This window comes from Beta vulgaris, chromosome 3, assembly GCF_026745355.1.
Source record: "Beta vulgaris subsp. vulgaris cultivar EL10 chromosome 3, EL10.2, whole genome shotgun sequence".
Taxonomy (NCBI): Eukaryota; Viridiplantae; Streptophyta; class Magnoliopsida; order Caryophyllales; family Amaranthaceae; genus Beta; species Beta vulgaris.
Genome location: NC_079204.1, coordinates 6,433,960 through 6,451,191, shown reverse-complemented (window position 1 = coordinate 6,451,191; position 17,232 = coordinate 6,433,960). Strand labels below are relative to the sequence as shown.

General features: G+C 33.7%; 2 protein-coding genes across 2 annotated transcripts; one reads left to right on the top strand and one right to left on the bottom strand.

The window, feature by feature from the left end:
- Nucleotides 1-2,396: 2,396 nt before the first annotated feature.
- LOC104888398 (BAHD acyltransferase DCR) lies at nt 2,397-8,468 on the bottom strand. The gene is made up of 2 exons (XM_010673357.4): nt 7,374-8,468; nt 2,397-3,568 (listed from the first exon to the last, which is right to left on the bottom strand). Exons 1-2 carry the CDS (start codon nt 7,932-7,934, stop codon nt 2,675-2,677), a joined length of 1,455 nt encoding a protein of 484 aa, XP_010671659.1. The 5' UTR covers nt 7,935-8,468; the 3' UTR covers nt 2,397-2,674.
- A 3,222-nt stretch (nt 8,469-11,690) lies between these two features.
- Nucleotides 11,691-12,023, top strand: LOC104888607 (uncharacterized). Its single transcript, XM_010673631.1, has one exon. The coding sequence runs from the start codon at nt 11,691-11,693 to the stop codon at nt 12,021-12,023; it is 333 nt and encodes a 110-aa protein (XP_010671933.1).
- The last annotated feature ends 5,209 nt before the right edge of the window (nt 12,024-17,232 follow it).

The window sequence follows — 17,232 nt, the reverse complement described above, 5'->3', positions numbered from 1 at the left end:
TAGGCTCCAAATGGGTTTATAAAATTAAACATAAAGCAGATGGTAGCATTGAAAGGTTCAAAGCTCGACTAGTGGCAAAGGGTTACAATCAGAAATGGGGCATTGACTATGATGAAACCTTCTCTCCTGTCATTAAGATGACTACTGTTAGGTGTTTGATTGCTTTGGCTGCTAGCAAGCACTGGTCATTGTTCCAATTAGATGTAAACAATGCATTTTTACATGGAGATTTAAATGAAGAAGTGTATATGCATGTTCCTGAAGGTATGCCTAATCCTCAGCATAAAGTTTGCAAGCTTGTCAAATCCCTCTATGGCCTTAAACAAGCTAGTAGGCAATGGTTTGCCAAGCTTGTGGGGGAGCTTCTACACAAGGGTTTCAAACAGTCTAAAAATGACTATTCCTTGTTTCTTAAACAAACATCAGGGCACATTACTATCTTGGCAGTGTATGTAGATGATATTATCATCACTGGTGATGATTTGAATGCTATCAAAGACATTAAATCTCATCTAGATAAAGTCTTCAGCATTAAGGATTTGGGTAAGCTTAGCTTCTTTTTGGGAATTGAGATTGGTTATATGGAGTCTGGAGTTTGTCTCACTCAGAAAAAGTTCACCAAAGAACTTATTACTACTGCTGGAATTAATGTTACTAAGGCAGTTGCAACTCCCTTGCCTATCAACTTGAAGCTGTCAGCAGAAGAGGGTGACTTATATGAAGATCCTAGCCAGTATAGGTGCTTGGTTGGGAAGCTGAATTTCTTAACACATACCAGACCTGACTTAGCCTACACTGTGCAGCATCTAAGTCAGTTTCTTCAAGCTCCAAGGGTTCCTCACTATGAAGCTTTAGTGCATGCTCTGAAGTATGTTGCTTCTACCATGGGTCAAGGTATTTTATTAAAAGGTTCTGATAAGCTAACCTTGCAAGCTTATTCAGATTCAGATTGGGGGGCTTGTATGGATTCTAGAAGGTCCATTTCAGGTTATATACTGTTGTTTGGGAATTCACCAGTGAGTTGGAAATCAAAGAAGCAAGGTATTGTTTCTAAAAGTTCATCAGAAGCTGAATATAGAGCTATGTCTGCAGCAGCAAGTGAAGTGACTTGGTTAGTGAGATTGCTTGAAGAATTGGGAGTCTCAAACCTCAAACCAGTAACTCTTCACTGTGACAATCAAAGCTCTATACATATTGCTAAAAATCCTGTGCACCATGAAAGAACAAAGCACATAGAAATCGATGTGCATTTTACTCGTGACAAAGTACTAGAGGGACTTTTACAGATCACATACTTGCCAACCACTTCTCAGTTAGCTGATGTATTCACAAAGATATTGCCTTCACAGCAATTTACTTATCTGCTTTCCAAACTTGGCATGATAGACACCATGCCTAGTTTGAGGGGGGGTGTTAAATATAGCATCTCAGATCATCAAGAGTCAAAGCCACCTGATACAGAAGCAGCTCCAACTCTTGTGACTTATCCAGCTCAGCAAAGTTTGTTATGAGCTCAGCAAGTTAGTTAGAATTCTGTTAGAATTCTGTTAGCTCTCTCTCTCTCTAGTTTCTGTTAATATGTATCTTTCCCTCTCTTCTTTCTGTTAGTATAAATACAGAATGAATTGTAAACCATCATTCATTCAGAAATTGTAAGATACAAGTTGTAATACAATAAGAGAGATTTCATTCAATAAAAGATACATTAGTTTCTTCTCTAAAGTTCTAAGAGAGAAACAATTCATATACATATATTTTTCTGAGATTGATAATTGATATTGTGACATAGTTGTTTCTGAAGTCCTTCTTTGAATGAAGTACAAGCCTTGAAAAGACTTATGAACGCATAAGAACTATTCTTTGTGGAGGAGTTATCTACTGCCATTTGGAGAGGGTCCTTTTTGCATTTTGCTTAAGTAGATTTGGTGGATGAGGGAATCTTTGGTTTTGTGGATTCTCCAGGTTAAAAAGAAGAGCATTGTTTGCATGGTTGATATTCCTTAGGCTTAGACCTCCCTTGTTTTTGTGTTTCTCAAGTAGATCTCTTTTCCTCCAATAAATTGGGGTTTTCTCGAAGCTAGAAAACCACCAAAACTTCAACAAGATTGAGGTGTTTTTTTTTATAATTGTTAATCATTCATAATATTTGCATGATATTTATTTCAATCCCTTGTTGTATAACTTAATTGCTTCTTACAACCATTTTATTGGTAAACTTTTTCAGCAAACAAATAAAAGTATATAATTTCGTAACAAAATTGGAACCCATGTCTAATGACGACACAAAGCCACAAGTTTAACCAATACAACAAAGTTCCGTTATTACATAAATTTAAACATATATGTGCAGTAGAACAAAAAGAATAACAATCTATAATACAAACTCCACAACACAATAAGTAATATACAAGTTCAATAAATATGATTCTTGAAGTAAATATATATTTCTTACTTACCCTTTGAAGGATACATAATTTCTTCTTCCCTTTTGAACATAAACCCATTCCAAAACAACACTTTATTACACCAAATCAATACTCCCATTATAAAGGTTCCTAAAAAAAATGGAGCTAGGCAAAACTCAACAATTTTTCCATTATTTTGCCTAACACCATTTTTGTTGTACAATAACATCTAAAACATTACCTTCAATATGTATATTTCTACGATCAAATTAAACAACCTCACCATTCATCAAGAACATTTTATCTGTTTCCAAATTATCCATAGCTTTAACTTCCAAACTAATCTCCACATCAATACCTTTCCCTCCACCCTTTTCTGGGTACAAATAAATCATCCCATCAAATCGGTTATTTGAACCACTCCGAACTCTTTCCGGCGTACCAAACCCAAAATCGACGTCGTAAACTTTAAACCGTGGCGAGCTTCCGACAGCCACGCAGTTCATTCCGGCATCTTTGTATTGGAAAATGATGGGCTTATCCTCCCAATCTTTGTTTCGCTTCTCAATAGCTGCCGCATCGTGGGCACCAATAGCCGCTTTGATCATGCCGGCGGTAAACTCCGGCGAGTTTCCGAGCAGTATTCCGGCGGAAGTTCCGGCGAATATTGCCTGAATCAGGTTGCCGAAGTAGCTATCAGGCATTGGTGGGTCCACCCTTTTCCGGCAGTCGGCGAAGATGGTGAAGACGGTGGGGTCCTCGGGTTTGAGTCCACGCGCTGCTGTGACAGACCTCCATAGATGGGAGGAGAGAGACTGGAAGGTGGAATACGGCGGGTTAGTGGCGGCGGTTGTGCCGTTACTAGGCGGTGTCGTATTGTGAGCTGCCTTGATGTTCTCGATTGCGGTTTCGGAGAAACGAAAGAGCTTCTCGCGGAGATTTGGCGCGCTGGTGAGGTCGAGCTGCGGTGGCGCGTGAGGAAGATTAACACTGACGCGCGTGGAGCGGGCTTTGGTACGGTCCAGGAAGGGGAGGGTAGAGATTGATTGGGCCCCATTGCAAATTTCGGCCCATGAACTCATGAAGTGCCATGTGGCGGACCCATCTAAAACTGCGTGGTTAAAAGCACATCCGATTGCCAGCCCATCACGAAGCTTGGTAAGCTGGTATAACAGAAGAGATTAATGATCAGTACTTGTTAGATAGGAAGTCTATTCTAGTAATTAAAGAAAGGATTGTTCAAAATTATATTTATGGTAAACACGGAGCTGAGTGGTTGTTTGTCGTTGTTGCCGTCAGATTATGAATCATGTAAGCTTCAACTATATTCGTCTTTTAAGGTACATTTCACGTTCAATAAATTATTAGTATTTTGTATTCGCTTTATTTCAAATATAGTTTTCATTTTCAATTTGTGTCTCAAAATATCGTTTTCATTTCTATATTTTTTCGTAATTTATCTGAAAAAACTGTGTCCCATTATTTATTTACTTTTTTAATTTTTTTTTTTTAGTTATTTATTCTATCAAAATGTTACGATTAATGCTTTTTCATTAATTATTCTCCATTTTCTCTCCTAAATCCATATTTTCCCATACGACATTTATTTAAATAAACAAAAAATCTTTATTATCTCTTTTCGATTTTATTTGCATAAATTACCGTGAAAAAAGAAAAATGAGGATTATATTTCGGGACAAAAGAAGTGAGAGAAGAACAATTTAATTATCATATAGCGTTAATTATCTCTATTATATAAGGCAACATATGGGGGACACCAAAAAATAGAAAAAGAAAAAAAAAATAGAGACATAACTAACTCTCTCATTTGAATGAAAAAAAAAGGGGAAAATAGGATATTTAAAGTAAATATCAATTTTTTGAAAAAACAAAATGTAAAGATGGTTATTCTACTCAATTAAAAAAAAAAGACGGTTTTTCTACTTCACATGTTATCGTACGCATTGCGTGCATGTAAGACTAGTTTTTTTTAGTATTCTAACGTTTTTTATTTTAAAAAGTTACGAGTACTTCCTTTATTTCAAATTAAATACGTGCTGTTGCGCGCGTTTAACGGAGAAGTTATTACTGTTGTGCACGTTATTTTTTTAAAACGGAGTAGTATCAGTAAGGCAGTAACTCTACACTCTAAAAAGAAAGCTAATGGGTAGGACCTCAAGCTTTATCCATAGCTTGGACATTCTTTGAGTCTTCACTATTGACTATTGTACTTGAAAATAAAAAGACTGGCCTCTAAATTAAATGAGCTACAACGCTAGGGACCAATTTCCTAGGTTAAAGTTAGGTGGAGACTCGTATGGGGGAGAGTCGGAGACATACTTTGACAAGTGTTGAAGTTGAGAAGAGACTCAATTAGTCAAAATGTCAAACAAAAGTTCAAACAAACATAGACTATTTGAAATCTATTGCAAAACTTTATACTACAACTCATACTCCTACGTAGAAGTATGAAATAGTCTGTGATGTAATGCAAGTATGCAAAAATGAGTCATAGCCTCACAAGTAATAGTCTAGTACTAGTATTAACTTCATCTCCAATTTTAGAGGTAAGGGATCGAGTCTCACCTCTTACCATCTAAAAACAATTAAAGTTATTGTCACATGAAATAAATAGATTTAGCAAAACATTTTTTGATTATATAGTATTGACATAATTTTAAAATTCTTTTATTCTTTTTTATAAGTGTTACGTATAAAACTATGCTTTTACGGAAAGAGATACAAAACTCAATTTTGGAGCGCAAGAATCAATCCTCACAATCTTAACTATTAGGAGGAGAATTATATCTGTCTATGCACACACAAACTGGATTTGTAATATTGCTCGGAAAATATATTGTTATATCTTTTCAGTGGGTCGTTTTTAATCTATATAAATATATTAAAAGGCGTGCGAAAACAAGAAACTATGTCACGTGGCGCTCTCCCTATGAAGTTTTAGTTCATGTAATCCATGTACAATTAAAAAACTAGGAAATTGCATAGTGTAGGGTTTGATCCCGAGACCTCAAGTACATATATTAAATTTCTAATCAGTAGGCTAAGTTGTATTTAGTGTTATTATCATACAGTATTATATTAATAAATGAATTTTTTTCTTACCCGCGGAATAGCCCAGTCCTAATAACTAGTTATTTTATTGAAACCTGAACTTAGAGGTGTACAGTATTACGGTTATTACCCATTTACCCTATCATATGTGACTTAGGTTACAACCATTACATGACAGAACATCCAAAATTTACTAATGAAGAGCTAAATTTTACTCCCTTTATTCCAATTTAGTTGCTATATTTGTTTTATCACAGTTTACGAGATGCAATTTAAATACCAGTATCTTGATTTACATATATGAATAAATTATAAAAATTATATATTTGGAAAATACAAATTGGGACAAATCAAACAAGATCCAACTATGACACTGTATTTTCTTGTATATATGGAGTAAAAGATAGTCAAAGTTATAACATAAAATAGTACTTGTATATATGGACAAATCAAAATGTAGCAACTAAATTGGGACGGAGTAGGGAGATCCAATTAGTAAATTTGGACCCACTGATATCAATGACCGCAGCTACACGTTCAGGCTCAATATTCAAGTAGATGCTTTCTTGACTTTGAAACAATTTTATTAGCTTGATTTATTTAAGGGGTCAGACTTGGAATTTTTTTTCAAGTTGTCAACCACCCATAGTAATTTACTAATTCCCCCCTAAAAAAACCACACATAGTAATTGGTTTATAATCCCTCATATAAGAAAATTGATTAAAAAAAGATTATAAAAATGTTCATTACGACTTGTCATTTAAATTTGTCGACTTCACAATCAATAAAAGATCGATCAGTTCGCCACTTTTGCATTTAAATTGACAGTTTTTGTTTAGTATATATAGTATAAGTGTATAACCAAAGATTAGAAATATAAAAGCAAATTAATTTATATTTATATTTATATTTATATCTAATTAATCCGTTTATAATATACTCTCTATACAGAAGAGAGTTAAGAGTCAATACATTAATATAGCGTCATAAATATGAGACTCGATTCACCAACTAATCAATGAATGCTATGTAGATCAGTAGATGTTCAACATAAATAAACATACAGTATTATTTGTTTTTTTTAAAAAAAAAAAAGTTAAAAACAGTTTTAAGAACGGTATATAAGAAGCTAAAAAGAAAAAAAATAAGTATTAACTTATTACTCCCTCCGTCCCATATTATAGTGTTTGATTCTATTTTTTCACGTTTATTAAGGTAAATAGAATCTAAGAGAAATGTAAAGAGTGTTTGTGTATTGAAAATAAATGTTATGGGGAAAAGCTGATTTTAGGAGAGAGAATGACTATAAGTGGTGAAAGAGAATTAAATGCATGACTCATTCAACCTTTGGGTTGAATAAACAAAGCAAAAAACTATTTTCAAGAAGCAAATAAATAATGGTGGCACAATTTTTCTAGGAAAATCATGGAAATGTGTGGAATAAAAAATGGAAACAAGAATTATATTTTGGGACACCTTAAAAGAAAAGAAGCACTATAATATGGGACGGATGGAGTATTTATTAAGTAGATTAATGCAAACTTTTGTTATAAAATTACAACTAATTTCTAATTTAAGCAATGTATTTATATATTGGGAAAAGCAATATGCAGTCCTAAGAAGTGTATATAAAAAGCTAAAAATGAGAATAAATTACATTAATTGATCATTTATTACATCGGTTTGATGTAAAAAAAAATCATAAATTCACATCTTATATGCAATCCTAAAGACTCTAATATAACGTAACCCTTATATCTTATATGCAACCTTAAGACATACAAGAAAAACATACCTTGTTAAAACAAAAAGAATAATCAATTTAAGGTATGAGAAAGTTACACAATCAGTTTCTAAAGTATGATCGATTAATTAGTTAGTAGTAAAGTAATTACCTGAATAGCCAATAGGGGACATTGAAGACCCTCCAAGTTGAGGACACCATTATAAGGCACCAAATCTTTCATCAAAGTTATATCTTCTTTTGAAACCAAATCATCAACACTCACCATGATGTTATCATCATTATCATCAACAATGGCATCTAATACTTCTGCACCATCCATATCATCATCATACATGACCTTAAACACACCATCATCATCCCTCCCTAATCTTCCAGCTAATTGATAGAATTCTTCCAACACTACACTTAAACCATCCTTCAATTTCTTCACTATATCCTCAAAATCACTACCATTTTCCTTGTAAATCATCAATTTTTGGTTGTAGAAAAAACCCAAGTAAGGAAGATCAAATGTGACTAACTGACATTCTCTTCTTCCTAACTTTTTCTTGGGTTGAATATGGGTTTTTTGGGTGATTTTCACCTTAATTGATAAATCTTTTATCTTCTCAATTCCATCTTCTATCTTCTCAATTCCATTTTCTTTCTTCTCAATTCCATTTTCTATCTTCTCAATTTCATATTCTTGCTTCTCTATTCCATTTTCCATGATTAAATGTCTTAATTTTGTGGGTTTTGGGGGGAAATTAAGGAAACAAAAGGTTGAAATTTGGGTAAGAAAAATGAGAGAAAAGATTGTTTTTTTTTTTATAATGGTGGAATGTTGAGAAGAATGGGGTTCAAATAGGAGATGGATTTTATAGAGGAAGATTTCATGGAAAATAGTTGGCTCAAGGGAGGTGGCATTAATGAATAATCACAGAGGGTAGCTGTGACAACATTAAATTTTCTTACTTCTGAGTTCTCTCTTATGTGTTCTTTTGGGTGGGGAAGTTGAATAAAGTAAGCTTGCCATTTTGCTGCTTCGTGCAAATTGCAATGGCTTTAAAGTCTTGTTTTGCTATTTTTCTTTTTAGGTTTCTGACTTGATTGCCATATACTTCATGGTGTGGAAATGAAACAGGGGAAGTGGAGAAATTACTAACTCCTAGTAATTTCTACGCACCACAAATAGAGCTCCTATAGTAATAATGTAAATGTAGTAGTGGACTAGTGGTAGTAAAAGCACTTTTTCATACTAGTGTTTGTTTGGTTTGTTTTATGCTGAATAATACCGGCCAGTCTTAACTATTTGATACTCCCCCGTCCCAAAATATACTCCCTCCGTCCCAAAATATAGTTCTCATTTTCATTTTAGGTGTCCCAAAATATTGTTTCCATTTTCATATTTGTTTCCACATTTTTCCATAATTTGTCTAGAAAAAACATGTCCCATCATTTATTTGCTTCTTGAATTTTGTTTTTTCCTTTGTTTATTCAACAAAAATGTTACAATTAATGCTCTTTCACCAATAATTCTCCATTCTCTCTCCTAAAATCATCTTTTATTTGCAGAGAATGGAGAATAATTGGTGAAAGAGCATTAATTCTAACATTTTGGTTGAATGAACAAAGAAAAAAACAAATTTCAAGAAGCAAATAAATGATGGGACACGGTTTTTCTATACAAATTACGGAAAAATATAAAACTAAATATGGAAATGGGAACTATATTTTGGGACACCCAAAATGAAAATGAGAACTATATTTTGGGACGGAAGGAGTATAATAATTTGCGTAAAGTGATTACAATACAGAAATAAGTAGAAATATATGTAGGCTCTAATACTTTAATGGAACACGTATCAGAGAAGGGGTGAATTGTACTTTGTAATTTTTGGCAAAGTTTATTGCGGAATTATAAAACTATAAAGGAACAGTGATACGAGAGGGCAGAGGCAGAGAAATATAAAATTGGGGAAATTTCTTGACACTAATCAAGAAATGAAAAACCTGAAAAACTTTATTGTTGCAATAACTCTATTACAATAACACTCTACAACTCGAGTTCCTCTCGAACTCAAGTTCCCATAGTAATCCCCTATGATTACTTGACTCTCCTCTCTCTTGCTTCTACTCCGAAGCCTATACTCACTAACTTAACTCTAAGTCGTTACAAGAGTCACTCAACCCTTGTCCCCAAAATACAACTCAAATTATGTGAAAACACTAGTAATTATGTTGAATTCAAATACTTAAGGAACTCTGGAACTTTTATTGAATGCAACTGACTTTTGTGAAAACTCTTAAGATATAAACGTAGACAAATATGTTTTCAGTTGGTCGATTGCAATGAGGAAGACTTCTCTTTATATAGTGAAGTCTTCTCATGTAAGTTCCACTTGTTCCTCCATTAGCGTGAAGCAGTAACCTACGTAGAATTATTTTCCCACGTTCACAATTCTTGAGGAACAAGCAAAGTAATGGACAATCCACTAACAGTACGTGGTTTTAAACAGTTGAGAAAAATAAGAAATCCATTTATATTTGTTCAGTAACAAAGAAAGGATCTTTATTTAAAATAAAAACTATTTTATTTACTAACAATATTTCCTAAAAACTCTCATTTAAATACTTTTTAAAACCACTGTTGTATTTAATTAAATCCCATGTAGTTCCTTAGTATTAAGCAACGTTAATTACTTACATAAATCCTAAGTACATACTTTTGAACTTAGACTTCATGTCATCCCTTTAAATCTTCAACTCTGAAGATCCATACGTCCCATCTCAGGAACAACAGATAGTTCATTGAAGGAACTGTAAAACGCAAATGCATCGGGGAAGGAATAGCAGGAAGTTTCTTGAGGAACTGCGGATAGGAACTTGAATTATAAATTATCATTTAAAAGTTTAAGTCTCGTTGTTGTGTTTATATTGCTTTGCGTTGATTATAAGTGTCACGCCATCCATGATTCCAACTTTGGAACTCGCTTAGATAACAAAGTTCCTACTCCAGAACTAAAACACTGTTTATCAAAACAATCCAATATGTTAGGAAGTTTGCGATGTAGTCATCATCTAAAACTAAGGAACAACAGGCTCTATCTCCCCAAAAATCTAAATGGAATATATTAGTCAGACAATTTCCATGTTTACTATTACATAATCGAACTGTTGGAACCATGGTAAAGTAGTGAAGGTGGAACTGTTAAGTTGGTTAAAAATTGAAAAGTAAATTGCAAATTAATAGCCAGCTGAACTAAATAAATTGAACTGAAGTGACTCACAACTGAAAAAAGAGATAATCAAAGCCAACTGCATTAAAATGAACTACAGTTATACTTAATTGAAACTGAATTGAAATACAAATCGAATACAAACTAAACTGAAATAAACTGCTCCAAAAACTGTTTTAAACTGGACTGAAATCAACTTAAATCTGTTTGAAGTAGTAATTATTAAACCGATTGTGTTAGATTGTTCTCAACTGCAACAAATAATAACCTAGTGTAGTTATCTCACTACATCATTATTGAACAATGAAATGTACGAAATTCATGTAATGAACGAAACTCCTGAACTTGAATAATGTTGAATCAATTCTGAAGTTATGATGAGCTTAGAGATAACTAAGCTAACACCTCCTGACCTAGGTAGTATTTATTTCCTCCTTATAATTTAGTTATCAAGTATTGTAAATACATTAGTAGAAAGTAGGTCAAGATATTTTAATTTTCTATTAATCTTCTTTTTGCAGATCAAGCAAAAATGGACTGATTTCATATAAATGAAATAAAAATCACAAAATTTCCCATGCATTACTTTATTATAGCCGTTATGAAATTAAAATATAAAAATCTACCAGATAAGTTAATTGCAGTATCAAGTTTGTTACCTAGTATATATATATACTAGCCTTCATATGCACGCGATGCGTGCGTTAATGTCAAAATTTGTTATTCTATTAGTTACTCCATTCGTACTTTATTTATGATTAAACTTAAATGTGAAAAATTCAACAGTTAGATGAATTTAGATATATTAATTCGCTAATGTAAAAAAAAAATAAAAAGGTTGTGAGTGATTGTTAACATTAATTTTTTGTGAATGAATATTGAACATAAAAAACTAAAATAATGAGTTGGTTTAACTAAATTAAAGAATATCAAAGGTAGTGAATGTTCAGACTTTTCATGTACACGTTATGTATGCCATCTTCTTTTTATAAGGTATAAATATTTTGTCCATGTAATTCTTTTCTTTCCATTAATTAGATCATTAAGGGTATTTTAGTCACTTCAAAAGAGGACACCACACCTCCTCTCTTGGCTTATATAATAGAGATATATAGTGAAACTATTGGGTCAAACCGTCTGACTCAATAGGTTCCGTCGGACGGGGTAGAACAGAGGACGGAAAACACTCGAGCTTGCGGTGATTTGGAGAACAACATTATTCAAGTTTATTGAAGACATATGAGGTCATGGTAAAAAAAGTTCCAGTCAGAAATTCAGAACAAGATTCTGAGATAAATCAGTTGCAGCATCAGATAGAAGAGGCTACTCAAAAGCGAGATAAACTCGAAAAGAATTTAAAGCTTCGGGGATTGTCAACAAGAGATTTAGAAGTTTATGGAGAGCAAAAGAGATTTTTCCCTGTGGATTTGGCTCCTGATTTGTTTATTTCGGTGGTAGAAGCTGTATACAAAGCTATCCATGACTTCTCAAAGCCATTGATCAACATGATGAAGGCGGCTGGTTGGGACCTTCATGCTGCAGCTCACTCAATTGAACCAAGTGTTGTTGACTGTACATAAAGCCTTTTTCCAAAAATATATACAGGTAAGTTACTTTCATTTAAACCTAAGAACTGTTAGTTAGACCTAAGTTACTTTCAGTTAGACCTAAGTTACTGTTAGTTAGACATAAGTTACTTTCATTTAGAGGTAAATTACTTTCATTTAGACCTAAGTTACTTTCAGTTAGACCTAAGTTAACTTTCAATTACACCTAAGTTACTTTCATTTAGACCTAAGTTACTTTCAGTTAGACCTAAGTTACTTTCATTTAGACCTAAGTTACTTTCATTTAGAGGTAACTTATTTTCATTTAGACTAACTGAAAAAAAATGAAGACTAACTGAAAAAAAATTAAGACTAACTGAAAAAAATTGAAACCAACTGAAAAAAAAAAAAAGACTAACTGAAAAAAAATTAATACTACCTGAAGTCGTCCAACGAGAATATAGTGTAGGACGAGTCCGATACAATACGAACTCTCTATATATATATATTAAGTCAAGATGAAAGCTATTGTAAGAAAGGGGAGAAATTGGAACAAGGGATGAGATTCCATCACATAATTTTTGGAATTAGAGGTGAAGCCAACATCACTTGGCTATAACTTGTTGCTCACTTACTACGAATATATGATCAATTGCTAGGTTTACACAAGTACGAGTATAAACAAACTATTTCCCACCAGCAAGGTTAGCAGCACAAGGCCAACCAACAATGGAGGTGCTATTACTGCACCGGCCCATTCATTAAGGATGGTGATTAATTAAAAATTAATGTCCCCAGCTAATCTAACAGCATCATTTATTTTCTTCCCTCTTTCGGCTATCGCAGCTCCCAGCCAATTCTTGGGTCTAATTCGTTAACCTTGGAAACTAGGCTGGGCTAATTATTTTGGGCCCTCTATTTTGTTGAACTTTTGTCTAGATTCTTAGAAAGAATTAAGAAGAAGAATCTCTATTATATAAAGCAACATATGGGGGACACAAAAAAATAAAAAAAAGAATAAAAGAAAAAAAAAATAGGGAGACAATTTACTGTTTTATATATACAAATGAGAATATTCGGTCAAAGATTTTAAAATTTGACCCATAAAAAATGAAACAGACACTATATTATGAGATGGAGGAATTAGTATTTAATTTTTTGTTATGCTTTCTAGAACTCTCTTCCTTCCCTCTCTCAAATCCCCTCTTGCTGCAGCGAACTAGAGAATGTCACATTCTCAGTCGACAACAATTCAATTTTTCTTCAATTCACTGGCTCATTGTAAAATACAACTCTTGGATCATTATAGAATAATTCATAATTAGTAATATCACGATATGATCGATAGTGTTTGAGATTATTATTGTCAGTTTTTTTTTCTAATTCTACCTCAGTTGCTTTCTTAACATAGAAATTTTCTACTCCTAAGAGGTTTACATCCATTTATGTCTCCATATTTGTCCACTCTAAAATAATATACTCCCTCTATTTTTTTATCTTTCTCACTTGGAATCTTGACACTATTCATGCATAAAGATAATCTTCTCAAATGTTCTCAATTTATAAGAAAAAACATAGTCATGTGGAGTCTTGTTTGATTCGTCTCAATTAGTACTTTATTAATATTCAATCGTTATAATTTTTACTAATATATAAGGAAAGATATTTAAGTTTTAAAACGTGTATTGGAAGACGCGCACAGAAAAGTAGGAATGATAAAAAAAACAGAGGAAGTACCATTTTATAAATTTAGTAAGTTAACATTGAAGTTTTTTACTCTACCTTTAATAATATTTCAAATAAATATCTATTTCTATTATATAAGGCAACATATGGGGGACACCAAAAAATAGAAAAAGGAAAAAAAAATAGAGGATAACTAACTATTTCATTTGAATAAAAAAAGGGGGGGAAAGTAAGACATTTAAACTGAATATCAGTTTTTTGAAAAAATAAAATCTAAAGACGGTTTTTTTACCCAATTAATTTTATTTTCTACTTCAATTGTTATCACACATTATTGTACGCATTGCGTGCATGTAAGACTAGTATTATATAAGGAAAGAGGAGGGAGACACCAAAAATGATAATTCTTTTTATACCCTTAATTAATAAAATACAAATTTACTATCTTTTATCATTATATCCTCAAAAATATCTACATCATCATTGATTTATTGGCTTTAAAAAACAGAAGAAAAAATATATAATAAACTTTATGAATAATTTTTAGTATATATTATTAAGCAATTGACCTTTTATTTGTTTTTGCACGCATCATATGCATATAAAACTAGTAGCATATGTGGTAAATGCTGGGTATAATAACTTATCCACATCTTTGGCAAAGATAATAGCATGGGAATATAGGCCCAACAGATAAGTACATGGACAAAGTTGAAATTTCGCTGGCTGTTATGAGAATAACAATTGTTTTTTCATGCTGTATTAATTAATATAATAAACTGATCCTTTTCAAACTGCCGTCTCATGTTTCAACTTGTTTTCCGTCAAATTAAACACAGTCTATATCTTTCATTTCTTGGTGATCATGGACCAGAAGAATCAACCAATTTTAAGGTTTGGAAAGTCAGAGGAAAGTGTCGCAGTTTAATTACATGTTTTAGTTATTAGTGTGGCGAATAAAAGGTCCAACCGTCCAAGTCCAACTGTCCAGGTGATCCACTCACCAGTCACGAGGGATGATAAATCACTAATGGATAGTAAGTTCACTATCCATTATCTAGGGCAAAAGTGTAATTTTTTGAGGTAAAAATTAAAAAGCTGAAATCTTATACTTTTTTGTTATAAATCACAGTCTTACTTTTTGGCAAAAAGTTATATTAATTCACACCTAGAAGGGTTGTTTTGTATGTAACAAGTGTATCAAACACATAAACAAGAATTGGTTTATGAAAAACAAGTGTTTTGAACACACAAACATAGGTTTTTATAGTTATGAAGTTGTACTTTTGGGGGAAGGGGGGAAGCCGGCAAAAACACGTAAATCGAGACAACTTTTGCTTTTTGTTAGAAATCACAGTCTTACTTTTTTTGACAAAAAGTTACATTTAATTCATACCAACAAGGATTGTTGGGACAGTAACAAGTGTCTAAAACACATAAATATGGATTGGTTTATTAATAACAAGTGTTTTTGATACACGGACATAGATTTATAGGATTTCAACCTTCCACTTTTTCCATCGAGAAATTATACTTGTGCCTTGGATAACAGACAGAAGTGCGAACCCACTATCTATTCGTGATTGATCATCCCTCGGTCACTCATGTTACATGCGGTGATTAAGGATTAATTTAATGCTAACATGTAAGTTGTAACACAGTGACAGTTAGTCGATTATTGCTAATGGCGTGATATTAGGATTTAGGACTTAGTGTCTTAATAATTACATTTACAATTTGACTTATGTCTTATTGTTGATACTTGTTATTGTGTTAACTTTGTAATATCACTAATATGTTATCACTTTATGTCTTATTGTTGATACTTGTTATTGCGTTAACTTTGCAAATTGGATTGATCTGGGTGCGGTGCGGTTTGGATTGAAAAAATCCCAAACTATATATTAACGGTTTTATTTGAGTTACATCCCAAACTGTAAGTTCTATTGTCTATCAATCTAGAAATAATAGCAAACAATAATAGAATATCAAATAATAAAGCAGGAAAGAACACACCAGAACTTTTACGTGGAAACCCAAGAACTGGGAGAAAAACCATGAATATGCACTAGGAATCGATGAATATTCAAGAAAGATTACAAAAAAGCACTCAAGAACTCCCTCTATAGCTTTTTCTCTCTCTAATCTGTGAATAATGATGAATAATACAATAATTGTAATTAGGGCACCTATTTATACCCTCATTAAGCAAAACCGTAAAAATAACGCGTCGAACTTTTTCCCGCAAAACCGCGAGTCGCGGAACTGGCCGCGAGTCTCGGTGCTGGCCGCGAGTCGCGGTGCTGGCCCTGAGTCGCGGTCAGCTCTCGCAGTTTTGCCAGTTCTGCGTAAAACAGTCATAACTTTGTCGTTTCTCACCGAAATTGGACATATGACCTATCGTTGGAAAGTTCTCGGAACAAGCTATCACCTCCACTTTGAATCACCTCAAAATCATTTATAGATTGAAAGATATGCCCATTCAAAGTGAGCCTTATGTCTCAAATGATGTTTTCCTTCTACGCAACCTCATCTCCACACCCATACACCTCCATGAGCTTCATATCACACCATATACCCAACAATCTCCCACTTGGAGATAGGTGTAAGTGAAGAAAACTTCATATCTTCATCATCCTCTCATTCATCCATCCTACACACAACTCCCACTGCAAAAGCAATCTCTAGTCGTGTCCAAACATGACATACCTCAAGCATCCCATGACAACACATCTCCTCTACACCAAGGAAACTAACATTGAAGTTTGCACCAACTCCAATTCAAAGACATCAAAATCTACACCGACTTTGATTCTTAATGACTAAACTCCAAATCATTGCACCATCACTCCATGAACCTACACACCCTCCTACCCCGGAGGTCGGATCACCTTAGAGACAAGCACAACCAAATGAAGATCCCTTCCTCTATAACTAAAGAAATAACCACTTCCTCTCCAACCAAAGAAGCACATTGAAGTCTCATCAAACTTCAATAAAACCAATTACCACCTAAGCCAAAGAAGCTTCTCATTGTTCTGAAAACAAACTCACATTGCTCCCACTCGAACAATACACCCTTTGTTCCACTTAGGATTTCCGGCACAACATGCTTGTGTGCCGTCATTCACCTTGTTCGCTTACCGGTCAATTTGCCACGGGATACCGCTTCACCACGGTTCCCATCCCTTAGCCCACTATCGATAGTTTTCCGACCAAACGACACTTTACATGAAGTTCTCGTCCCAATTTCGGACCTCTTATTGTGCTCCCCATGGTGTAAAGTGTTCCACTCCTTGCCCACGAGCTATGATCATTGCTCCCTTGACAATCTTCCAAGAACCACCATCAAACACAACCTTGTAACCCGATGTAGCAAGTTGGGCTACCGATATCAAGTTTTCTTCAACCTTGGGATAACTTGACATTCTTCAACTCCAACGAGCCACCATGAGTGAGTTTCACACTCACATCACCTTTCCCCATGACTTCCACTGCCTTGCCATCCGCAAGGTAGACCTTTTCAAGTTTTGGTTTGAAATTCCGAAACAACTCC

What these genes read in the sequence shown, in the direction of transcription:
- LOC104888607 (XM_010673631.1), top strand. Translation starts at nt 11,691, where the DNA reads ATGGTAAAAAAAGTTCCAGTCAGAAATTCAGAACAAGATTCTGAGATA.
- LOC104888398 (XM_010673357.4), bottom strand. Translation starts at nt 7,934, where the DNA reads ATGGAAAATGGAATAGAGAAGCAAGAATATGAAATTGAGAAGATAGAA. An exon ending in GTCCCCTATTGGCTATTCAG is followed by an intron (nt 3,569 to 7,373) that starts GTAATTACTTTA and finishes CTGTTATACCAG; the next exon opens with CTTACCAAGCTTCGTGATGG.